This window comes from Capsicum annuum, chromosome 12, assembly GCF_002878395.1.
Source record: "Capsicum annuum cultivar UCD-10X-F1 chromosome 12, UCD10Xv1.1, whole genome shotgun sequence".
NCBI classification, from domain to species: Eukaryota; Viridiplantae; Streptophyta; class Magnoliopsida; order Solanales; family Solanaceae; genus Capsicum; species Capsicum annuum.
Genome location: NC_061122.1, coordinates 62,144,964 through 62,171,620, shown reverse-complemented (window position 1 = coordinate 62,171,620; position 26,657 = coordinate 62,144,964). Strand labels below are relative to the sequence as shown.

General features: G+C 35.8%; 1 protein-coding gene across 1 annotated transcript; it reads left to right on the top strand.

Annotated features, from left to right (window-relative positions):
- The first annotated feature begins 10,567 nt into the window (after window positions 1-10,567).
- LOC107850518 (DNA-directed RNA polymerase I subunit RPA12) lies at window positions 10,568-26,583 on the top strand. The gene is made up of 5 exons (XM_016695097.2): window positions 10,568-10,875; window positions 12,544-12,584; window positions 25,877-25,945; window positions 26,028-26,087; window positions 26,191-26,583. The coding sequence occupies exons 1-5, from the start codon at window positions 10,758-10,760 to the stop codon at window positions 26,266-26,268; spliced, it is 366 nt and encodes a 121-aa protein (XP_016550583.1). The 5' UTR covers window positions 10,568-10,757; the 3' UTR covers window positions 26,269-26,583.
- The last annotated feature ends 74 nt before the right edge of the window (window positions 26,584-26,657 follow it).

Genomic DNA, 26,657 nt, shown 5'->3' with positions numbered 1-26,657 from the left:
CAAAGGTAACTCTTTTAATTGATTATAATTATAAAAAAAAGTTTACAACCCTCATCAATAATGGGGCAGAATGCAACTGTATTCAAGAAGGATTAATACCTTCAGAATATTTTGTTAAAACACTCATGTTTTAAGAAATGCTAGTGGTCATAGAATAGGAGTTGAATATAAGATTTCCAGGGCTTATATTTGTCAAGATAAATCATGCATGTCAGAAATTTTCGTACTGGTAAAAGATATCAGTGATGAAATTATTCTAAAAAAATCATGGTTTGTTCATATATATTTCATTACTAGGTGGGATGAAAATGATGTGATTAGTACCTTTAATAATAAGGAAATAAAATTTGAATGGTGTTCACCACCCTATACTAGATTTATAAATCCAATAAAGGAAAAAATACTTTCCAAAAATAGATAAGTTGATTTCTTAAAAAATGAAATTTGTAGTTTGACAATAGAACAAACTTTACAAAATCATAAATTAATAAAGAAAATAGATTTTTGAAATATCAATTTTCTTTATAAATTTGTGGAGATCACTCAAATGCTTTTTGGTAAAGAAAAAAACATGTGGTTAGTCTTCCATATGAAGACAGTTTTCACGAGAATAATATTTCGATTAAGGAAAGACCTTGTCAAATGAATTTTAAATATCTAGAATTATGTAAAAATAAAATTGATTCTCTTTTGCACAAGGGCTTAATAAGATCTTCTAAATCTCCCTGGTCTTGTACTGCTTTTTATGTTAATAAAGCATGCTGAACAAAAAAGAAGGGTTCTAAGATTGGTTATAAATTACAAACCTCTCAACAAAGTCCTTCGATGGATAAGGTATCCCACTTCTAATAAAAAGGACGTACTAGATAGATTATATGATGCATTAATATTTTCCAAGTTTGATCTAAAATTAGGTTATTGGCAAATCCAAATTGATGAAGCAGATAGATATAAAACTACTTTTAATGTTTCTATGGGTCAATTCAAATAGAATGTCATGCCTTTTGGATTGAAAAATGCTCCGTCTGAATTTCAAAATATTATGAATGATATTTTTATGCTTTATAGCAATTTCATAATTGTTTATATTGATGACATTTTGATGTTCTCAAAAAATATAGAGATACACTTTAAACATTTAGACCTTTTCAGAAATATCATCATACAAAATGGGTTAGTAATATTTAAACCCAAGATGTTCCTTTTCCAGATGAAGGTGAGATTTTTGGGTCATAATATTGACCAAGGGAAGATAATCCCTATTAACAGAAGGATATAATTTTCTTCTAAATTTTCAGATATCAGAACGGACAAAACTCAATTACAGAGATTTTTGGGTAGTCTGAATTATATATCTCCTTTTATAAAGGAGCTTGCTAAAGATACAACTATCTTATATAGTAGACTAAAGAAAAGTCCAAATACATGGATAAAGGGTCATACCCAAGCTGTGAAAAATATTAAAGCAAAGGTAAATAACCTGCCATGCCTTACTTTAGCCACTCCCAATTGGAAAAAATAATTGAAACAGATGCTTCTGATATTGGCTATGGAGGAATTCAAAAACAATACCCCCCACAGGATAAACATGTTTATATTATCCAGTTTTATTTAGGAAAATGAAATTCCAGTCAAAAGAATTATGCAACTATTGCAAGGGAAATCCTTGCGATAGTAAAATGTGTTCTAAATTTTCAAGGAGATTTATACAAATAAAAGTTTTTAATAAAAACTGATTGTTATGCAGCAAAATACATCTTTAATAAAGATTGTAAACATAATGTTTTCAAATAAATGTTTGCAAGATGGCAAGCTCTATTCGATTCATTTGATTTTGAAATTCAATATTTAAAGGGATATGATAATAGCCTTCCCGACTTTCTTACTAGAAAATATCTAAACTAATGCCTTTTAAGCTAGACAGGATGGCACCTCAGTCTTCAACCTCTTCTAATAGAAGCATGGGCAGAGATAGATCAACCAGAGGTAGAGGAAATATTCTTGCCCAAATAGGAAACCAAAGGCTAATAGTCGCGAATATTGCAGGATCATCTAATCTTAATAAAGATCAACGAATGTATCAAGAATTCTTGAATTTTATGAAATCCAAAAAAAAGGAGAATGTTGTCCCTCCATACTCCAGTGCTCTAACTGATGATAATAATGAGAGCATTGAACTATATGAACAAGATGAAGCGGATGAAGTTATACTCATCCTGGAAAATAATGATCTTAAATGGAAAGATAATCCATGACAGTTAATGCAAAGGTATTTGGATAATATATCATATGTCATCACTGCATACAAATACAAGATGCATTTTAAGACTATATTATCTCAAACCAGGTCAGCTGAAATTTAGCATTTTTTGCGGCCGCTAATGCCGCTAATATCAGAAAAAATTATAGCTTTTCCAAAATTATTATAAAAAAGATTTTTACAACAAAAGAGTGGTCAATGAGTAGGAAACATTCATGGTTCATTAAAATTTGTGAAAATATTTTTAAACAGAACAACCCAAATTGATTTGCACAATGGTGAATCTATTATGGTCCTTCGGTAAAAATTTTACCAGAACCTTTCAGAAGCTTATATACTGATTGGTTAGAAATATTTCCTATTCTTATAAAATTTCCGAAAGAGAAACATTTATTTTAAAGGAATATCTGTAATGTATTTTTTTTATTGAGTTTTCTATCCCATTAATTATGAAGTGGTCCGTGGAGGTAAAACCTAATCTCGATACCTTCCAATGTTTGAAAAGGATTTTTTATACAAAATTTTGGAACCAACTCAACCAAAAGATAGTTGATGGACATATCCACAACCAGGGAATTGTTGACTCCATTAAAGCAGCCATTATCCAGTACAAAGAACAAAGATATATGGCACCCTCATATGAGAAGGATGAATTAAGTCCTTTCAAAAGCATTGTCAGAAAGCTTCAAATGGAGAAAGGAATCGTAGCAAGATTTGAGATAATTGCTTCGTATATGGAGGAATTCAAAAAAGACTTAATGAGAAACCTTGATAAGAAAAATGCGTCGGACATGTTCATGACATCTGTCAGTCATACCACAAATAATGAAGAGGACTGTCTAGCAAGAGAATCCCGGAGCATCCAGAGTAATGAAGAACTCAACCTGGATGAATACCTGGAAAATTCAAGGACACATTGGAAGAATCTTTCAAGTCAGTAAACGACAAAAGAAAGGGAAGAATATGAAATAATTTACAAAACCCCACAAAATACATTATTGGGGACAACATCATATGGACAAAAGACTTTTATAAAGTTTAGATTTTATAAAGCAAGAATAGTAAAGGTCATTTTTACTAAGTAAAGACCATTTTGTAATAGTAAAGGCCAACTTATAATAGTAAGGTCAATTTAGTTTTGTCATTTTGCATTGAGTATCCTCTATAAAAGGATCTCACTTTCTTAGTTAGGAGGAAGGTCTTGAGAAACCCCCTACTCTCCTACTCTCTTCGTAATCATATTACTCTTTTAATAAAAGTTTTTGTAAATTTCCAAAGACTGGTCAGGCCCTTACATCTAAAGGTAATTTAATTTTCTGTTATTTATTTTATTTTCTTTACTCTGAATTAGCCTAAATAATAGACTAAACATTTAGTGTTGAACTATAACATACTAAGCTACTGGTATAATAGACATGAATTACATAAATAAGAATCAAATCATCCGATGATATTAAGGTCGCAAGACATAGACTTACAGTAATAGCTTTGATTCAGGCTTTATGACAGAGGTCCAGTTGAAAGGCCTGTTGAAGCCATATAATAATGATAATAATAATAATAATAATAATAATAATAATAATAATAATAGAAGTAATAACAATATTACGCACGTGTTACTGTTGTTAGTATAATAATAATAAAATTAATAAAACAAATTTGTAATTATACAAATGCACATTTTAAATTTGATTTTTAATTCTGTGATTGGAAAAAAGATACCATTTAAAACCCCAAAATTGAAGATAAATGCAGAAAAACTTGTCATGACCAAAAAAAAAAAGATCATGATGGCACTTGTCGCGGTCTATCATCCAAACCGATACCAAAAGAGAAAAAGACAGAAATATCTCAAGGTAAGACTTCTAGAACAAAGGTGAACCATATAAGTCATCATAATAATGCGGAAAAAACTTATCCAAAATACCAATCACGCCCAAAATCAGGTATCAATAGTGTAAGAACTACTAATATAATTCAAGAGTCAAATACATCAGAAAAATAACTACAAAGGAATAATAGCTGTCTCTGAATACTAATAAAGACATAACTACTGTAGAAAGATAGAGGTGAACTTCGGATGCATGAATGTTCAACCGCTACCTTGAAAGCTCCAACAATCGTCCGAGTCAATCAAGCTGAGATGCACTTAAGCTAGGACCTGCACCAAAAAGGGACAGTAGGCATGCGTATGGTCCATTTGTACTCAGTAGGTATCATAGACCGAGTAAGCAAAGTAGTAAATAAAGCGTACAAAATATTGACTAAGCGCACGTCACCTGTAATAAAAAAATGTCCCACAACGGCAGCCCACACCACTTGCACTAACAGTTTTAATATATCTCACATATATTGCAATATCACACCAAAATAGAACAAAAGTACTTATTATATCACATAGAAGGAGAACAAGGGGGAACATGCATATACAAGATCATCAAATACAAGTAAAAGAAGATACGATAAATACATAAATGACAAGTCAATATGGAAATACAACACAACATAACACAATAAAGTAAGTGTAATATATATGATGATGAAGATGATGATGATGATGATGATGCACGAGGTCGTCGCACAACCTCCGGGCACCTACGTAGGCAAGCCTCCCAATATAGGACCCATGGAGGGTTCGTCAACCCGTATACAATCCATATGTATCATATCTTCTTTTTTGTACATCCCTCGGAAAGGTGTTATCAGGTGTTGCTAGTGTTTCTCAGATGTTGCCATGGTGGTACCAATATTTCATGAATGAGTATGATATGAAGATGTAATGCTCACAACCAATCACAATGAGTACTCCACAACCAACCACATGATATATTTCCACAACCAACCACAATGATACATTTTCACAATCACATGAGCCAATATCCACTCATTATCATTGTTTCATTCATGAATTTCCACATGTCTCATATGCCAATAGAGTGTGAATATAATCTCAATACACCAATGGTACCATATTAAGCATTTTAACAACACAATATAATTATTCACATGTATTCAAGGCTACATATAGGACCCCACACGGTCATACATATCACATAATATCTCAATTTCGATAATTATATCACATACAGGCCCCAACACGGGCACAACACATAGATAACCATTTTTCATAATTAGTTCTCACACTTAACATGCATTTTGTATCATTATTTACTATCCAACCCAGTTTGAAAGAGTTAAGTCATAACCTACCTCGAAAGACAAAATCGGTCCGCTATACTTGAACCTGCGATCTTACTTTTCACGAACAATCCCGAGCTTCACTAAAAATATCAAATATGAATCTACGCATCAAAACAAAATCAATGACATCCATATTGACTAATTTTTATTCAGCGTCAAAACGAACCCCCGGAATGAATTTAAAAAAGAGAGGGTAAAATTGGAAATTTACTTCAAAAATATATTCCCCATTTTTTTAGGAACCTATGCTGAAAACTGAAGTCAAATCGAGTAAAAAAACGAGGTTCAAAACGAAGAAAAATTATTTTTGAGCTTTACCGGGTAAAATCTTTAAAATCCAGGTTAAAATCAAGAATCAGAGTTGTTTTGGAGGTTAAATTAATGAAAAACTAGTAATTACAAGATAAAAAACATTATTCAAGTGGAAAGAAGTGAAAATGGGGTTTAAAATCAAGCCCTAAGGTTTTTGGGATTTTGAGAAATTAATTAAGAAATTACTAAGAAAATGGTGAATTCTTACCTTAAATCCGTAATAAAATCAAGAAATAGGTGTCAATCTAGCTTCCCAAGCTTCCACAAACTTTATTTTTAAGCTCCCACACTATTTTAGGGTTTAACTCTTAAGAGGCAAGATGAAAAAATGAGTAAAATAGACCTAAAAAGTTGCATAAATAGTGCAGAAAATCTGCACTAGAATAGAAAAAGCTGTTGTTTTTTCAATTTTAAGTCCAATCTGGTCTTTGATGGGGTGCCCGGGATTCGTTTGGAGTCCGATATGTGCAAATTACCTATGCAACCATACTAAATTCAACATTTCGGATGCGTTGACGAAGTCAGATTTTCAAAAAATCATCATTTTCACAAAGTTGACCCCCAAAATTCGAAATTATAATTTTTCAAACTGAGGGTCGAAATGAGATTTAAAAGCCGTAAAATTATACCAAACATGGTAAAACCCTAAAATCAACATTCTGGATCTGCAGGCGAATTTTTCATTCAAGGTCGTTTCGACCAAATGTGAGTCCCACACCTATATTTCTAATTTTTTAACTTTTTGACCAATAGATCGAACTGAGCTTGGGTGCACCGCGACTCGAACCAAAGGTCTACCTAGACTAAAATCAATATTCCGGAGCTGCTGGCGCAGTCCGTTTGGCCATACATCACACAAATCAAAAGATATTCACGTAAGTTCAAAATAAGGCTCTTGAAGCCATCAAAAACCACAATATCGCACAAATGATACCAAAATGCATTGAAAATCATGTCAATCACTCCCACACCCCAGAAATACCATAATGCAACTACGGGGAGGGGTAAGACAGTCAAATCATACAAAATTACATATCAAACTCGACCTCCCAAGTAGCTTTATCTACAGGTCGATGTCGCCACTGGACCTTAACCACAGGGATCACTCTAAAGCGCAACCGCCTAACATCCCTAGCCAAAATAGAAGCCAGCTCCTCAACAAAGGACAATCGCTCATCTAACTAAACCGAATCCCAACGAATTACATAAGACTCATTAGAAATATAGCGATGAAGCATAGAAACATGAAAAACTGGATGAACAGTTGATAGATTAGGGGACAAAGCCAACTCATAAGCCACATAAGCCACATCACCAATAATCCGAAGAATCTCAAATGAACTAATATACCTGGGCTAAGCTTGGCCCTCTTCCCAAACTTTATCATACCCTTCATGGGTGAAACTCAAAGGAAAACACGATCACCAACACCAAATCTCAAGGTACAAAGTCTACAATTAGCATAACACTTCTGCCCACTCTGAGCCGATCTAAGTCTACCCTGAATGACCTGAACTCTATCCAAAAACTCACAAAACAAGTCCGTTCCTCGAGGTCTCACCTCTGAAACATCGAACCAACCTATTGGAGAGCGACCACGCCTACCATACAACGCCTCAAAAAGAGTCAATACTGGAATGGTCGCTATTATTATATGCAAATTCTGCTAAAGCCAAATGTTGCTCCCACTGACCATCAAAATTCATCACATATGCGTGGAGCATATCCTTCAAAACCTAGGAGTGAAACGATGTGTTAAGATTATTTCGAGTACCAAACTCATCCTGAAAAATCTTTCAAAAGTGAGATGTGAACACAGAACCTTGATCTAAAATAATGGACATTGACGCACCATACAGACGCATAATCTCACAAATGAAGATAAGGGCTAATCTCTCAGCACTGAATGAAACCCGAACTGGAATAAAATGAGATAACTTAGTCAATCAATCCATGATGATCCAAGAACTGTCAGAACCATGAGATGTATGAGGCGAACCAGTCACAAAATCCATAGTGATGCGCTCCCACTTCCACTCGGGAATGGGCAACCACTAAAGCAATCCACCATTTCTCATATGCTCGACCTTCACATGCTGACAACATAGGCAACGAGCCACAAAATCCCCTATAGCTCGCCTCATACCACCCCACCCGTAGTGCTGCCTTAAATCACAATACATCTTAGTCATACCTGGATGGATAGAATATCTGGAACAATGGGCCTTCTCCAAGATCAACCTAATCCAATCACCTATTCTCGGCACACAAACTCGGCCCCCAATCCTCAAAATTCCATCTGAATCAAGTGAGGCTTTCTTAGATTCCCCACTCAATACCTCATCTCGAATCAACCTCAATCTAACATCATCAAAATAATGAGGTCGAAGCTTCTCCATAAAAGAAGATCCAGCCTTCACAAATGACAAAACACGCTAGGTGTCGAAATATCAAGTCTAATCATCTGGTGAGATAAAGATTGAATCTCTAAGGCTAAGGGCCTATCTTGGGTCAAAAAACGCGCCAAGCTACCTATGCTAGTTGACTTTTGGCTCAAGGCATCCTTAACCATATTAGCCTTGCCCGGATGGTAGAGAATAGTCGTTATAATTCTTAAGCAACTCAAGCCAACAACGCTGCCTCATATGAAGATCTCCTGGGTAAAGAGGTACTGAGGGCTACGATGATCTGAGAAGATCTCACAACAGACTCCATAAAAGTAGTGCCTCCACAACTTCAAAGCAAACACAACTGCGCACAACTCCAAATCATGGGTAGAATAGTTTCTCTCATGAGTCTTCAACTGACGAGACACATACGCAATCACCTTGCCCTCTTGTATTAACACAATACCTAAACCAATACCGAAAGCATCACAAAACATAAAAAAAACCCACGTTTTCTTTGGGCAAAGCTAATATAGGAGTTGAAGTCAACAAATCCTTGAGCTTTTGGAAGCTCGCCTCACAAGCATCGAACCACTAAAAGAAAATCTTCTTCTGAGTCAACTTAGTCAATAGAGCTGCAATGGATGCAAAACCCTCACCAAAATATCGATAATAACCCGTCAAGCCAACACAACTCCAAATTTCGGTAGGCAAAGTAGGTCTAGCTCAATCACGAACCGCTGCAACCTTAGCTGGATTAACCATAATACTTTACCTAGTCACCGCATTAACTAAGAATTTAGTGTAAATTTTAAACAATAAGTACTCCTAAAAAATTAAATTAGATTATATTAGAGTCTTCTTCTATTATATATTTAGTTTTGGTAAAATCTACTCTATATTTCATTTTATTATTTATGTTATGCATAAAAGAAAACCTTACAATTCTAATTTCACTTAATATAAAACTTATTAATTATAAAAATTTAAATAGATAAACAGTCAACCAATATTTCTATTTATATATAATAATAATAATATAAAATTATAAGTTAAAATAAATACTCAAATTATATCTCTATTTATATTTTGTAGTAACATAAAGCTATAATTTAAAATAAAGTATGATAAATAGTGGAAAAATTATGAATCATACAAGTTAAGAAATAAATTAAATTTCAAGAGTTAGAAAAATACACATTTATTTATACATTAAAAATAAATAATAAATAAAAATATTAAGCAAAATGGTAAGTTATTTAAAAGTATAAATAACACATAACTATAAGTCAGGACAAAATTAGAAATAAGTTACAATTATAGTGTAAAAAGTTTGATGGCTGTGACTTTCTGTTTAGATAAAAAACTAATTTTAACTATAGTAAGCCGAATCTTAAATAATACATATAATGTAACTAAAATTTTGATAAATAATGAATTAAATAAATATTAAAATATAAAATTTTAAGTAACTTAAATTTTAAATTAGCATTGTACGTTTTGAAATAAGCAAGAACATAAATGTCAAAATACAAGAGAAAATAATTAAATACAATGGCAAAAATGTAAATATGGGGGAGTGAGGGTAATATTTTGAACTAATTTTGAGAATATAATGTAGTAAATAGATAATACATATAGTACTATCTATAAATTTTAAATTGAAAAGATGTGAATAATATAGTAAAAATTTAAAAATAAAAAAATCGCACGTAAACAAAATTAATATATCTACTTCATATTAATTAAAAGAGCACTTAATAACTACATTAAGTCAAGTGATAATCCATTAAAAATTAATATTAAAAAGTTAATAAATTTAAATAGTGATCAACATAATAAATAAAATATGAAATATAAAAGTTTTTAATATTTTATGATTCATTGTCACTATGTGTATATCTTTGGCTATGAAATGGGCTCCGTGTGTGGGCGGGTTGGGCGCGTGGGGGGAGGGGAAGGAGTCGTGGATGGGTGTTTATTTCATTGAGGAACAATATCATAATTAAATTTTATTTGTTTATTTCATTACAAAACAATATAATAATAGGATTCTGTTTAAGTCAATATGATTTAACATGCTCGAATATCTCAATCAAAGGATTAGAAATAATATTTTTATCCGGGCATGTCCAAATACGTATACTAATAAAAATTATAAAGAAAAATAAAAATAAAAGTTTGAGATAAATAAATCAAAATAAGAAAAAAATAAAAAGAAAAAACTAACATTAAAAAAATAAAAAAATAAAAGTAAAATTAAGAGACAAATAAACCTGAAAAGTTTAAAAATATTGATTTAAAATATAAAGAGTAAAAGTATACTTTTATTCTATATCTAAAAAAAAAGAACGAATACTGGTAATTTCTTGGCCGAAGAGTCAATAGGATTTTGGTTAATTTTTTAACTAATTTAATATTTCTAGAATATGAAATCTGAAGATGAAAGAAAGGACGGGGGAAAAGGTAACATAAACCCTAGACCCTGGAGACGCCTCAGCTGAACTGAATTGCGATAAAGAAAGCGAAATATGCATTCATAAAAAGCTTAATTTTCTGTATTCTGCAAAATTTTGTGTAGAGGAAGAGAGAGAGAGATGGCATACAGTAGACAAAGGGATTTTATGTTCTGTGAAATGTGTGGAACAATGCTTACTTTTGAGTCAGCTAAGTATGCTCACTGCCCCTTATGCAAATTCAAGAAACGTGTCAAAGGTTAAATTATTCTTTTTTGTCTTTTATCTCTTTCCTAAGCTTTACTTGTGTCAGTAATTTTACCTGTGGAAATATACTAACGGATCGTTTGGTAGATGAGATAAAGATAATACCGCATAGAAAACGACCCTTTACTGTTTTTTGAAGGACTAGGAAGCAGTTATGGGGGTTTTACTGGAAATTCTTGCTCTAACATGTTAAATAATGGATTGACTAAACAAGTGTAGCATATGCGTTGCTTTAACTTTCTTGCCCATGTTTTATTTGCTTGGAAATACATGGCTCAGTTGCAGCTTGCCGAGGATATGACCTTACATAAGAGATTACAGAGGGATAGGGATTAGGTAGAATGTTAGTGGGTAGTTGGGTGTCGTGTAGCTTATAGTTTCATACTAGTAGTGGTAGTAGCGCACTTGTAGCTTCTTGTTCTTCGGTTTCTGTTCCTACTATTTATTGTTTTCTGTACCCTGATTATTGTGCTATTTTGTTATAGTTACTGATCCTTTTAAGAATGCTTTGTCTTGTTTTTTCTAGTATTTTACCATGGCTTCTTCTCTCCCTTTTTTTGATATGCTTTTCCTTGAGTCGGGTCTGTCGTAAACAAATTCTCTACCTTTCAAGGTAGGGGTTAGGTCCGTGTGTGCACTGCCTTCCTCAGGTGGGATTACACTGGGTATGTAGTTGTTTTATTTGCTTAGTTACTCCATGTTTGAAGCACGGAACTGCCAAAATTTTGACTAGACATTGTTTTAGAGTAAATCCTTTATGTCCTTCACTATGAGGAAAGAAGCACTGTACGTCATACCTGAGAAATTGTTAATAGCATCTTTTAAATGATAGTGGCAGGGGATACCCCAGTTTGTTGAAGGGGACTTATAAAGAGGCAAATAAGCAGTGTTAAAGAGACATCCTTTAACATCTCTCTACCAGTGTTTATTGTATCGAGGGTGTTAAATAACATATATACGCCTAGACACAGACATATTTTTAATCATATACTTCTGTAAAGACTGAAAATTATCCACGGAGAGGATTCACATTAAACTCCCTTTTTACCATGTAAATCTACCAAATGGATAGTGGTGTGCAGGTCAGGTTGTGCCATGCCTTGTCTATTTCCATTAAATAGCTTGTTACAGCCCACAAGAAATAGGTGCCAAGTATACCTGTCTAACATGGATTGAGTAGATACAGGGTGATGTAGTGTAGATCAGAACCTGGGAGCTTCATTTTGTTACTCTTAGACCTCAGCCACACAGCATCTGTTTGGCACTCGTCGAAAGCATGTTATTTTTCTGTGATTTGAGGGTGTCTTTGGAGAGGCCTATACTAAGTAGATACCTTTAGGGTAAAAATGGTTTGTCGGAGGTTCTTTTATTTTCTATTTCAGCTGGTAGAACTGCCTACAAGTTGCTACCTGTTAATATAGTGAATCTAATTATAAAAATTAAGATCAGTTTGCCAGGATCGATTCAGGTAAAACACAATAATGCTTTCATAGTGATAATGAATCATCAGGTTATTTATTCTAAATGAAGAATTTGTGAGATTGACTCATATATGTTTTTCATCCAAAATATGGACTCATCTTATGTCTTCTGTTTCTTTTCACTGGGATTGAATATTCGATTATTGACAACAGTTGTTTCTCTTGTTTGATTTTTCTAGAGATTGCTGGAAACGAGATACGGTATACCGTTTCTGCTGAGGTATGCTTTAACTAATGCATGTATTGAGATGGGAATGAGAAAGCTAAATGTAATACGGAAGTTGCGAAAGAAGCTGTTTGAAATGTTTTTAATCCAATGTTATTTTGGTAATTAGAGTCCAGGAAATGTTTATCCTGTCTTTTTCTTTTCTTCAAAAATAAATTCTACGCAACTAAAAAGGCATATAGTGGAAAGTCCATGTCATACTCAGCATAGTCATGTAGTAGTTCAAGTATTCCATTTGATCTTAAGAGGTGGAGGAGTATGATGTGCAACTTGGTTGTCTGATCATCCATCAACAGTAAAGTAAGTTATAGTCTTGACAAGAACTGTGCTTATCTGTTTGAAGATATGAAAACTGCCTTAAAATATTACTTGCTAATAATTTACCCATCAGAATCTCTCTTTAGTTTGTCTTTAATCTCTACTCGCCGGGTGCCAAGTGATTCAGATTACTTTTGTGTCAATGTTAGCAAAGTAACATAATCACGTGCCTGCCTATAAAACCTACCCAAAGTTTTAAGCCAAACTCCTCAGAAAAATCCAAAAATTTAAAGAGAGAAAAAAAATGATCAACTCACTCACCTAAGCTTGAATTTCTTTTGTTGTTTAAGAAGGCATATGCTCTTCTTGCCGCCTCCTATTGCATAGTTTTTGCTACAATGTTCTCGTGTCCCTTGTTCTTCCCCTCTACTCATGACACTTCAATATGTATAAATAATTTGGGTACACGTAACTTGCCTCCTATCTCATCATGTTTTCTCTTCAGTTGTTCCCCATATTCTGCGTTCAATTATTGTTGCTTAAGCTTGTGAAATTTTATAGTTGTTTTGTAGTACTAACTTGTTGCCTTAAACATAGGTGTATTTTTTGTTAGCTTTTTGGTGTTATCTGGTTATCAAACATGATGTTGATGAAATGCGTTGGCAAGGTGGTCCAAAGTTATGATGAATGCCCATTAGGATTCAAGTTGCTTCTTCTACCTTTCCAAATTCCATTTCCATCTATATTCCAGTTGTAGTTCTAAACTTCGGTGTTCCATCTTCTGGGTTTCTGAAAGGGTACATTGGACTATTGAGAGTTGGAATGAGTTTAAGTGCTTGTTACTGCCACCAGTCAATTCTTTCGTTAGGAGCCTAGGATGGTCATTTCCAGGGTGTTGATTTAAGATGGCCACTTTTAGCTCGTGAAAACTCATTTTGGATCCTAGTAATAGTAGTGGTTCTGGACACTTAGGGCCCATTTGGTCATGTATGAAATCATGATTTGAAATCATATGAGATGAAGTTGAAATTTTGTTTGGACATGCAATTTGGGATTTTAGTTTTAATTTTTTCTTATAAAGCAAAAAAATTAGCTGTATTTTTTTCTTATAAAAAAAAAAAATCCCACAAGTTGTGAAAACTATCAAAATGGACTTAATTCTTTATACGATCTTACCGAATAACAAAAGTATAATACACTACCACAAAACTTTTCTAAAATAATACAACATTTATTGATCAAATGATAAATTTGGTGAATAATAAATGATAAAGTAGGAGTTTAATTTGAAGTAATAATAAATTTTGTTTTCGTTTGGCCATGAAAATAAAAAAAATGGAGTTGGAGTCGGAGTTGTGTCTGGTCATATCTTTTTTGGAGATATTCTTTTAACTATAAAGGTGAAGTTGAAATCAGAAAAAAGTGCAAACAAGTTGAGACTTGTTTTTACTTTTTCAAATAGAAATTTCAAGTTGTATTTGGAGTATTTATGGCAAACATCATTTTTTAATAAAATGAAAAGATTTTTTGAAAAAAAAGTGAATATTACTCATGACCAAACGGGGCTATATGTGGTGCCAGTAATGGTTAAATGAGATATAAATACTTTAAAAATTGGATAAAGTAATAAACACAGTTCTTATAAGCACAATAGTGTTTTCAGTTTTTACTACATAATTCTGGGGATTAGTTTTCCTACTGCCTAAAGCTGTAAGGAAGTGGAACAAAAATGCAGGAAGATCCTATAGGGAGGTGATGAGGCAAAAAAGGTGGCACTTGTTAAATGGCAGACTCTGTGTGTGGCTCTAAGGTTCAGGGTAGCTTGAGTATTAAGAAGTGTAGGCTGTGGAATCTAGCTGCTATGGGAAAACTCGTATGGTGGCTGCAATATAGCAAGGAGAAACTATGGGTACAATGTGATAACGATATCAGTCGAGTGACTAAAATCGATATCAAAAACACAGAAAATCAACAACACAAAATAAAGATAGTGGAGAAATAAGTGATGACAATTAGAAGAAATTGAGATGAGAATATGAAAATCAACAACACAAAATAAAGATAGTGGAGAAATAAGTGATGACAATTAGAAGAAATTGAGATGAGAATATAAGAAAGAAGGGCAGATGAAATCAATTAAACCAAGGGAGAAAGAGATCTCAATGAAATGCACGGGAAACCAAATTGAATTCACAATATGGTAACTTGATGATCAATCAAGCCAAGAAAACACAAGCAATTCGGGAATACACCTTAATCACTCAATCTAAGCTAATAATTGAAATTGAACCCAATTACTACCTTAATCTAGAGTAACTAAATATAAAGTCTATTCAAGACAATTTAATCATCCAAAATCTAAGAAAATAGCTAACTTTTATAGTCCTTGCCTTTTCACAAGTAGTCTATTACAAAAATAGCCCAAAGTGACTATTTTAGTAATAACCCACAAGGGCCCTTCTTGATTGTCCAAATGACACCTTGATCGCCCATGACCTTGTGTATTTATTGCTCCATGGCTTCCTTCGGGCTCCAAGCTATCATCCATATGTAGAAGCCCATCCTAATGTGCCCTATGCTAACCTAAGTTACTCGGACTCTTCACTTTCGGTGCCGCACCCGTGTTGACACGACATGGGTGTGGGTGTGGGATCCGTACCCGATATGTCAACCGATTTTGGGTACTTTGACCAAAATCGATTGGGAAAGTTCGGATAGATTTATGAAATTGTATAATCACAATAAAAGCTAAGGTGAAATTGAAGAAAATGGAATACCTTGTATATAGAAATTTCTATATTATTGCTTTTCTTTTAATCTCCTCTCAAGATTTTTCTCTTGAAAAATATTTTGTCCTTAAGTTTTCCACATAATATCTCAAAATTTATGTTTTATAAGTCTATTTTTAGATATTTAAATTATTTTTCGCCGAATCCCCGCACCCATATCCATTTCTAGATCCATATCCCCGAATCTTTGAATTGAGACTGTGAAGGATTCTACCTCTAAATCCGTACCCGTATCGGACACCCGCACCCGAGTCCGAGCAACTTAGATGCTAACCATGCTCATATCATCCTCCCTTTCTCCAAAAGGATTCGTCCTCAAATTCGAACCTTGCAAAAATATGAGAATGACGAACAACAAACATATCCTTCTGGTTAGCACAAGGGGTTATCAGTCACACCAATTTGAAATACAACCAACTATCCTCCGTGTTGAATAAGATCCATTCATCATATAACGTACAAAAGAATTGGTTATAAGCAACATCATAAGACAAGGAAACCACAAAGATCTTAATGGCATCAATAATCCCAAGAGATGATATCACATGAGTTAGGAGCCATAAGACAATTGCTTCATCGCCTCACAATAAGACCTCACCAAAAATGGTGCAACCAGCCATAAGGGCTCATTCGGGTCAAACAAGTAAAAGACCCACATCTCTCTACCTCCGTACAAAACAAATCGCATATCATCATTGGTATCATCATAAGCAAAGAGGGGTATTATCATAAGCAAAGAGGTAGTAGAGAAAGGTGTTTAGCTCACTATTCTCATCTAGTGTGTGCCAAAAGATAAAGACACCAATGGATAAGAAGAGATGTTAAGCACACAACAACCCTCTCTATCAAGCAACTTTCCAAAGAAAGAAAGTGCACCAACGAAGCCATGCTAGAATGGTTGAGGAATCTATTAGGAGTCAAATCACTCCATATCAAATTATACTTCGAATGAGTTGGAGTCCTCCCATCATAGTATTAAGCATGCTTCCAGGAGTCCCATTTGAAACTTCAACTTGTCCAACCCGTGACAAGGAGCTTTCAATATCCATGGACTCTCCCAAAAGCAAATAACTTAGCACCCACTAGTTGTGGTCCACACACCTTAAGCCCAAGTGTGCCAAACAAGGTTGCAAGAACATAGGAAACTCCCGGAATAGGCAATGCCACATTTGCCGGGGGGTTCACAAGCATGAGACCACATTTGAGAAAAGGGTCATCATATGCAAACGAGTAGCAAAGAAAGGTGCTACTTAAATGAACTTCATCCATGTTGTGCCCACATATAGAATCAACCTTTGATCCACAAGCATTAAGGCCCTGATCGAGAATGGGTCACACTAGAATGAAGGGGTCATTGGAGAACATACACCCCTTTTTGTTCGACTACTAATTCCTCCAATAGACGTATTATCATCTTCCTAGAAGAGTGTTTCATCTACGGAAAGCGTGTCATCATACCATAGTGGATTCTCAATCACTTGGTAGCCTTCAGGTGTGCCCCTTCTATCATGCCAAGACACTATTGTGCATTTCACCTTCATTATTCGTGTCAATCTCAAACAAGGGATTATCCTTAAAAACACATTCCACTTCAAATTCCTTGTGAGAAGAACAAAGAATGGGATCACAATTCAAGTATTCATTATTTAGGTACAGTGACTTCTCATGACTATCTACATGACCAACTATACCATTGCCACCACTAAGTTGAGGTTCCTTAAGTTTATCACGAAACTCCTCATTTAGTGGGTCATCATTACACATGAGTTGATCAACACCAATATCAGTTGATAATGAACTATCATTCAAAGCACGTGTATTAGCATTAGGTGGACACAAATTGATCTTACTCGAAGAATCAATTCGGTTATCAAGAGGATCAACTAGTGTATCCACATTCTCAACATACATTATCAAAACATGACAAAGAATCACATGACAATGTACTATTATTCAAGGCACAAGTGTCAACACTAGGTGGAAACAAAGTGATCTTATTAGAAGAATCAATTCGATTATCAATAGGATCAACTAGTGTATGAAAGCTCTCAACAAATACATTATCACTATGTGACAAGGTGTCATCAAGATCATCACAAGGCAAAAGATCTTTAAGCTCACACATATACATGCCATCACTTACACTCAATTAGCTATTAGCCATACTAGGATCCTTCTACTTTTGACAAAGTGTAAGGTTTAGCTTTGTTACCTCGCAGCTCATAGGAAGGTTTGCATTCACCTTGCTTTTCAATATTGGAGAACATTTGCTCCTTTGGAAAGCTTTCAAGCACCTCATGATTCTTCGTTGCTCGAGGTGCCTCACTAGGCTTGTCTCCAAGGATACTTGCGCAAGAATCAAGACAACTAGAAAAGGAAGAAAAATTACAATAGTTAGTATAAGGTTATGAAAACCCTCTCATATCACTCCTCACAACCTCTGCTTTTTCCACTCCAGAATTGTCACATATCACACTGTTACTCCTTTCAATCTTTTGTCTCTCAATGTTATTGGAGTTAGACAAGTGCCAAGAATTCCTTGGGAAGGGTTTGGAGATCCCTTCACCTCTAACTTCCACATTGGGTTGCTAGGAGTAGTCTTTATTTCATTCATTGGATCATCTTTAAGCACATTTCCACAAAGAGTAGCTTGTTTTTCTTTCGACTTCTTGGTATTAAGCTTGGAGACCATTTGAGAGATCTTGTCAAGAGTTGTTAGCATGCAAGCAAACAATTTGTTCATCCTCAAAGTACTAGGATTCTCGATTGGGAGTGGTTCATTTGTAACTTTTGTTTGAAGAGTCCACTTCTCCAGGTCATACACAATGTTCAGGGAAGCGTGAGACGAAAAAAAGCGACAAGGCTCCGCATCATGCATTACACAAAGCGTGAAGTGATGCAATCACATAGTGAAGCAGTGAAGAAGAAGAAGTTGCAGTAGTAGTAGTCACAGGGAAGAAGAAGTCACGGCAGTGGACTTCAAAGTTAACCTTAGAAAATTGATGCAGTAGACTTTTTTCAAAAAAAATTAAAATTGACCCTAAATATAAAATCAACATGAAGTGACTTTTTTTAAATTTAAAATTGATCCGAAAAATAAAATCAACATGATGCACTCACATCAGCCACACGCAGCGAGAGGGGCTCGCATCGCTTCACATCATCGCATTATGCGACGATGCAAGCACATTCTTGAACACTGGTCATACACATCTTGGAACAATGAATTCTCTCTACTTCGATGGCTTATTGATCCTCCCACCCTTCCTCCAACATCATTACCATATGGAGAACTAGTCACATTGGAATGAGGGTAAGATGTACAAGTTTTTGCACTATAAGAAGTAGAAAATGTTCTTCGCCTATGGTCCACACGACGTCTTTGAATTGGTTCCACCCATATATCTATACCCCGTCGACTAGAATAGGAAGTAGCACAAGACGAGGAAGGTAATTCATCCCCGCAACTTCCCCTTCTATCACAATTCTCCTCAAAGAGTTCATAAGACATATGGAGAAAGAATCGTACCTTGCATCGTCTTCATCACCGAGACCCCCCATACCCTTCATCTTCACTATCAAAGTCATCATAAGATACTTCTACTCGTTCATGTTCATTAAAAGAGCCATAAGATCCATGCTTCTCATATTTGTCTTCGGTGTAGTAATTTCATCACCATGTCGATCATGTTCTCTTGGACCATTATATCCTTCATAGGATTCACCACATAATCATGAGCTTCATTACTTTGCCTACAAGCACTTAAAGAACCCTTATATGGTTCATTATCACTATACTCGTAGCTCATGTCACTACAAGCATAGTCACCAATATCATCTCCACAGTAATTCGAAGCTATGGATGACATTCCCCCTTATATCACTTTTTGTACCTACAGAACTAGCAAACAAGTTAGCAAACAGTAGTTACACTCTTCCTTATTCGTCCACCTCTCCTCATTATCCTTGCTCTCAACCAACTTAGCATAAGCCACCTTCTTAAGACTACACCTTCCTTTTAACCTCTTCGTTCCATCGCCAGTCCCCTCGATGCTTGCCAGATCGACCTCTTGAGACACCCAACACCTCTCTAGCGGTCTCCCTAATGCAACTGACAGTCGTCTCCCACATACTATCCACATCCCCTCTACTCCCCCAAGCCCCTCTGCTTCTCAACTTCTCCCCCATCTCTAAAGCACTAGTCAAAGTCAAGCTACCCCAACTGAACCTCCACACTCCTTTCTTTCTGCCCTTATTGATTACCAAGTCCATCACTAACTACCAATGTTGGCTCAGCGGTAAGCTTGCTTACCGTGGTGTGCCAGGGTCGGGGGTTCGAAACGCCCCTCCAGCGAAGCTGGGGTGAGGGCGCGTAGGTCAGGCCCGGAGTGGTCCCCCCCCTCCCCGACACCTACGGAGTAGGTATGAACCGGGTCGTCCCTTAGTCTATCACTGCTCTCTTAACCTCTACCACCCGCTCCCTAAGTTCTTCATCTACTAAGTTACCTACCTTATTTCTGTCTCACGCTTCCCGAGTACCATAACTTATCTCCATCTACATCTCTCACCGTAGTGCTTAACCATTTAGTTTCCTGGACGCACGCTATACTAACCCTCCTCTTTCTAAGAATCTTTACCAGCTCTCTAGACTTGCCTTGAAGCGTCCCTATGTTCTAGGACCTAAATCTCAACCTAGAAGCATCCTTATCCCACCTAGCCCTACTATCCCTCGCCCCCAACCCCAGACTTGAACCTAGACCCGACCCCAGCCCCGACCCTGACTTATGACATGACCCTAGTCCACCATCTATCACCCCAGCCACCACTCAAAATGATACGATAGAAGAAAATGAAGAAAAAGAAGCCGAAAAACACGACGAGCCAAAGAGTACGACTTAAAACAGCTAAATCAGCAAACAAAAAACATCAAGCAAGCTTGATACTCTCAAGCAACAAGTACTACTCACAAGCAACGAACACCTACTAAGTTACGGAGAAATCGAAACCAGTAATCCCACGGGAATAATCAAGACAGTCAGACACAGAATCAGGATAGAAAAAAAGATAAGAAGTCTATACCAAATAAACTATGGAAGACTAAACTAGAGAAGACTGAAATGAGTGCACCTGATACTGGGAGAAGACGCAGTGGAGGACGTTTTCTTGATCGTTTTATCGAATTTCGGCAAATTGGTGTAGACATTAGTCGTCGGAATTTGTTGCCTCCGTCTTTACCTTACTGCTGGTATCGCATCCCTATACTTGGTCGCTGAAAAAATGAGCTGGTCGCCAGAATCTTGATGTCGTCGCTTGAAGGTGCCGGATTTGAACTTGCAGTACCTGAAAAGGTTTATAAAGAACAGAAAATAAAAACGACGATCAGTTCGCTGGAAACTGACGTCACTCGCCGGAAATTGATGCTCACTGGAAACCAGCGTCACTCGCCGGATATTGATGCTCACCGGAAACCGGCGTCACTCGCCGGAAATTGATGTGGTCGCTGGGCCGCCGGAGAAGCCGCTACCATTTTAGTGGTCGGCGTAGGAAGTGAGAGAGAAAAAGACGACGATCTCGCCGGAATCTGATGGGGTCGCCGGAACTGATAGGGTCGCCGGAACTGATAGGGTCGCCGGAACGTGTTTATGGTGGCCGGCCCAAGTAATTTTCCGGCAGCGGATTGGTGGTTCTCTACTGTTGCCGAAATCTTGAAGATCTAATATATAAAATTTGAAAGTTCAAAAAGCACTCAAAGAAACGACAAAAAAAGATAGAACTTAGAGAACTTGATAATATTTAGTAGGGTAATCTACTAATTAAAATCAAGTTATGAAGCCCAAAATTCAGGAGTAAAATTAATAAAAGAAATTAATTTACCGAGATTTGGATTTAAAAAAATATTTAGGAATCCATAGAGAAAATCTTGAAAAATGCTTCAAAATTGGAGAAAAAGCTGAAAAACCCTTTAAAATTGGAGCTGGAGCCGCACTTGAGGGCCTGGAACTTGAAGCCATGACTGAGGCAGAAGCCACATTTTGCTCATGCAAGAGCCGGTTTTCTGTTGGCTTTATGCGGAAGTTGTTTATCTATCGGCTGTCACGCGGAAGCCGTCTAGTGTTGGACAACTGGATGACGCCGGTCTGCGTGACAACTGGCACATGCATGATTGGTCCACACGTAATTTTTTTCTTTTTTGCTCTAACTTTCGGATTTTTTTGTATGCTTTTGGCCCCACAAACACTTTAACACTTTCTCTTTCTTTTCTTTTTGGATCAAATTCAATTTTTGGAAGATTCTTCCACAACAATGTATGAAATTATGAAGAACATCAAGAACAAAATAAATCTTCAAAAATTCTTAACTTCTTCGTTTCAACTCCAAATTCAACAAAATTTTAACCATATGCTCCTTTCAACACCACGAACAATCTCCAATAATTTTTAGCCTTCAATTTCAAGTCGAAAATAAAATCAGTTTCTCTATCTTCATCATTTGAAGAACATTATGAACACCATGAACAAGTGAAATTCAACCTCAATCAAACGAGTTTCGATTGACACGAAATTTTAAACATGAGCTCCTTTCCGCATCACAAACAAACTCCAACAATTATTTTGCTCTAATTTCAAATCAATTGCTTCTGGAAATTAAATTCTTGCCCTTTCTTTAATCCACGAAGAACACCATCAACAACAACAACAACATAACAAACCCAATAAATTCCCACATCGTGGAGTCTGGGGAGTGGGGAGGGTAGAGTGTACGCAGTCCATACCACTACCTCTAAAGAGGTAGAGAGGCTGTTTTCGATAGACCCCTGGCTTAAGACAAAGGACAGTCCATGAAGAACCCCATGAACACAAAAATTGACCCTAGTGAAATTTAACTTTGTTTGCCTCCAGATTTTAGATCCGAGCTCCAATTGACTAGGAAATAAAACCCAATACAATTGAACTTCCAATTTTACCTCAATCAATAAACTCACTTCACCTCCTTCAAGCGTTTTCAAGCTCAACAATGGTGAAATTTTCAAACTTCAAATCGAACCAAATTTAAAATCTAGACCCCTAAACACTAGAGAAACACAAATCTAGTGTTGAAAACTCAAACAAAACAAATTACATCATTTTTTTTTCTAGAATTTTTGACCCAATTTTTTTTTGAAACGATTTTCAAATTTATGAACTTAGGATTAAGAATTGTTGGAACAACTCTTTAGCCTGACTCTGATACCAAATGATAATGATCTCTATCGAGTGATAAAATCGATATCGAAAATACGGAAATCAATAACAAAAAATAAAGATAGTGGAGAAATAAGAGATGAGAATTAGAAGAAATTGAGATGAGAATAGGAGAAGGTTAATTGAATCAATTAAACCAAGGGAGAAAGAGTACTCAATCAAATGCACGAGAAACCAAATTAAATCTATAATATGATAACTCGACGATCAATCAAGCGAAGAAGATAACACAACACCCTAATCATTCGATCTAAACTAATAATTGGAATTGAATTCAATTACTACCCTAACCTAGAGTAACTAAATATAAAATCTATTCAAGATAATTCAATCATCTAAGACAACTATTTATAGTCCTCGCCTTTTCACAAATAGCCTATTACAAAAATAGCCCAAAATGACTATTTTAGTTATAACACATAAGGGCCCTTCTTGATTGTCCAAATGACATCTTGATCGCCCATGACCTTGTGTATTTATTGCTCCATGGCTTCCTCCGAGCTCCAAGCTATCATCCATATGTAGAAGCCCATCCTATTGTGCCCCATGTTAACCATGCTCGTATCACAATGGGTGCATAATGTCTATATGAAGCCAGGAGAAAGCATATGGAACCACTCACCTCCAACAAATTGTAGCTGGTACTGGTACTAGCAGCAGTTACACAAAATGAAGTTAAGCATGCTAGCTTGGTATCAACAGGGGGTTTATACCCTTACTGGTACAGGTAATACTCCATCTCTATGAGCTACAATGCTTTGCTGGGAGCTAGCCTCTCATCTATTTGTCAGGTGTCCAATAGCAAACTCACTATGGCAAGCAGTAACTCAGTGGCTTGAATTAAACTCCAGGATAAAAGATGTGCTAGGAACTATCCAATGAATTAACTGGGTTTTGTTGGTGGTAGTATATTACAGTTTATTGCCAAAATAATATGAACTATAAATTTTATTTACATATGAAATAAATGGTTGGTAAATCTAAATGGTGGGGTTCTTCTTACAAATATAAACTTGTGGATTAATTTTTGTATTTGAAAAATCCCAAATCACGATTTAAAATTTCAAAATCATGTTTTTTGGAGAATTTGAGTTTTCATGTCATGAGATGAAATCGCATGACCAAACACTAATTTCATCTCATGATTTCATATCACTAATATGAAATCACATGTCCAAACGCCTACTTCTAAATAAAGACATGCTACTCCATTTTGAGGAATGGATCAGGTAACATGTGTTGTGCATTAGCAGTTGATAGTGAATGGTTAGCTAGTAGTGTTGTTACTCGTCTAGTTTCTTGGCATTTTGACTCATTGCATGACATTGAATAATGGGAAGCCCTTAAATTGTAAAAGGGATTTTTTGTATTTTTTTTTGGATAAAGGTGAAGTTAAACTTTAAAAGGGATGTTAAAGAAAGGAGGTTGCAGGGTCACCTGCTGAATAATTTCTGGCACATCAATGGATTGAGGTGTCATATGTTGGAGGATAACTAATGTTGTGGAATCATATAATTGACGTCGACTATTGGAATTTAGACCGGCTTAAAGACAAGTTCTACAGAGTGGTGGTTAGACCGGCTTTGTTGTATGAGGCGGAGTGTTGGCCTGTTAAGAAAACCCACATCCAGAAGATGAAGGTGGCAGAGATTAGAAAGCTTCGGTGGATGTGTGGGTGTACTAGGAAAGATAGGATTAGAAATGAGGTTATTCGAGATAAGGTGGGAGTGGCTTCGGTGGAAGCCAAGATGAGGGAAGCGAGGTTGAGATGATTCGGCTATGTGATGAGGAGTACGGATGCCCGTGAGAGGTTGGCTAAGGATGGTTTCAAGCGAGGTAGAGGTAGACTGAAGAAATATTGGAGGGAGGTGATTAGATGTGATATGGAGCAGCTTCAGCTTACCGAGGACATGACCCTGGATAGAAATTTGTTGAGGCGGCAAATAGGATGTTGTATGTTTTGGTGTGTACTTAAAGTATCTTGCTTTTGGTATTATTAAATATGTTAATTTCTATTGTATCTTGTTCTATTACTATTCCTTATCTTATCTTATATTGCTTTATTTTGAGCCGGGGGTCTATCGGTAACAACCTTTCTATCTCTCATTTGAGGTAGTGGTATGGACTGCGTACACTTACCCTTCCTAGACCCCACTTGGTGGGAATATACTGGGTATGTTGTTGACTATTGGAATTTAGGTGTGGTCATTATTGTTATGTTCGGATATTCTGAACTTCTAAGCAGTATGTTCACTGTTATAATAAAAATGATATTGAAGGTATTTGTAGCCTCTTTCAGTTGGGGGAGCGGGGAAGGGGTGACCGGGTGTGTATGGGGAGTACGATAACCTACACCTACACGAATGGTTACCTGACTAAAAACGAATTAGAAGAACTGCAACAAGCTTGTTAGGAAATATTTTACGTCAGGCATCATCTCTGGATCTCTTTTCTCAGAGCCTGTTCAGATAGACTTATAGCTAACTTATGAGTTTTGGCTTATTTTTGTTATTTGGCTTAAAAGCACTTTTTAATTTTACCCAAACACTACAAAAGTGTGCTTAAAAGCTATTTTGGTTTAAAAACACCTAAAATATGTCAATTCAAGCACGCTCTCACTCAAATAAGCTCATTTTTTTCTACGATTGTGTCTTCTTTAATGGTTTAGTACATAAGAAAGTTCTACTCTAGTCAACAAAATTGTGTGCATAGTCCAAGTAGCGTCCAGAAATGCAAGCCAACTTCCTTTATCATTACATGGATGAAGAATAAACTTTATATCTGATATAGATAAATAAACAATGGTGAAAAAGGAGAATGAGAAACATTAGGTGGAAGATAAAGAATGTAAAATACATAGAGCAAAACTATATTAGACTTGAGAATATTTTTGACTAATACCTTGGAAAATATTCTGGATGGAAGGTAGCTTGTCTATGTTCTTTGTCATTGTTGGGCAGATGTGTCTTTTCTGAGCATATATTAGTTGTTTTTGTAGACTATTAGAAGGGAATTGGGCATATCTTCATTTGATGATCTTGAAGAAGAGAAGGAACTAAAGCAAATGGTTAGTACAGTCTCTAGTATCCAATAACATGCCTTCTGTTTGCATGTTCTTTTGCTAAACTGGCTGTTCTTATGGTTTACAGGATTATAATGCAAAATGTAAGGCTTGTCAGCATTTAGGCATGTCATACGTAGCCAGACAGGTAAATCCACTTTGCGTTGGTTCATATTCTTCCCAGATCTTTGCCATTGCTGCTTAGTCTTTTATGTTATCCTATTCTAACACCTTTTGGTTTCTCTGAACAGATTAGATCTGCTGATGAAGGGCAAACTATCTTCTATACATGCCTTGTTTGTGGAAATAAACAAACTGAGAACTCATGAAAACACAGTTATGTACGCATGCTTGGTGAATGGGATCTGTTTTTAGTCTGTTGGTCCTCCAGATTTTGCTAGAGCTCATTACAAATATTATTGCCTGTACCTGTATGCTTGGAAACACATGTAAAACTCCTACATTGTCTTGGAGTTCGGGAAATAGGATCTTAGTTTTCCCAGCTCCAACCATTGTGGCCGATGTGATCGTTTTAGGTTATTTTGCAACAAGAATATGAGAAGTAATTAAGAACCAAAGTGAAACGACATGTGTAGGATTCTTCTATGAATTGATCTCGGCAAAGCTTCAAAATGCCCACTCTACATGTCTTGCATCTATGGATATCCCTAAACTTTGATTGTTTGCTGCTTCTCATAGCTTGTTATTGGGCCTTTGT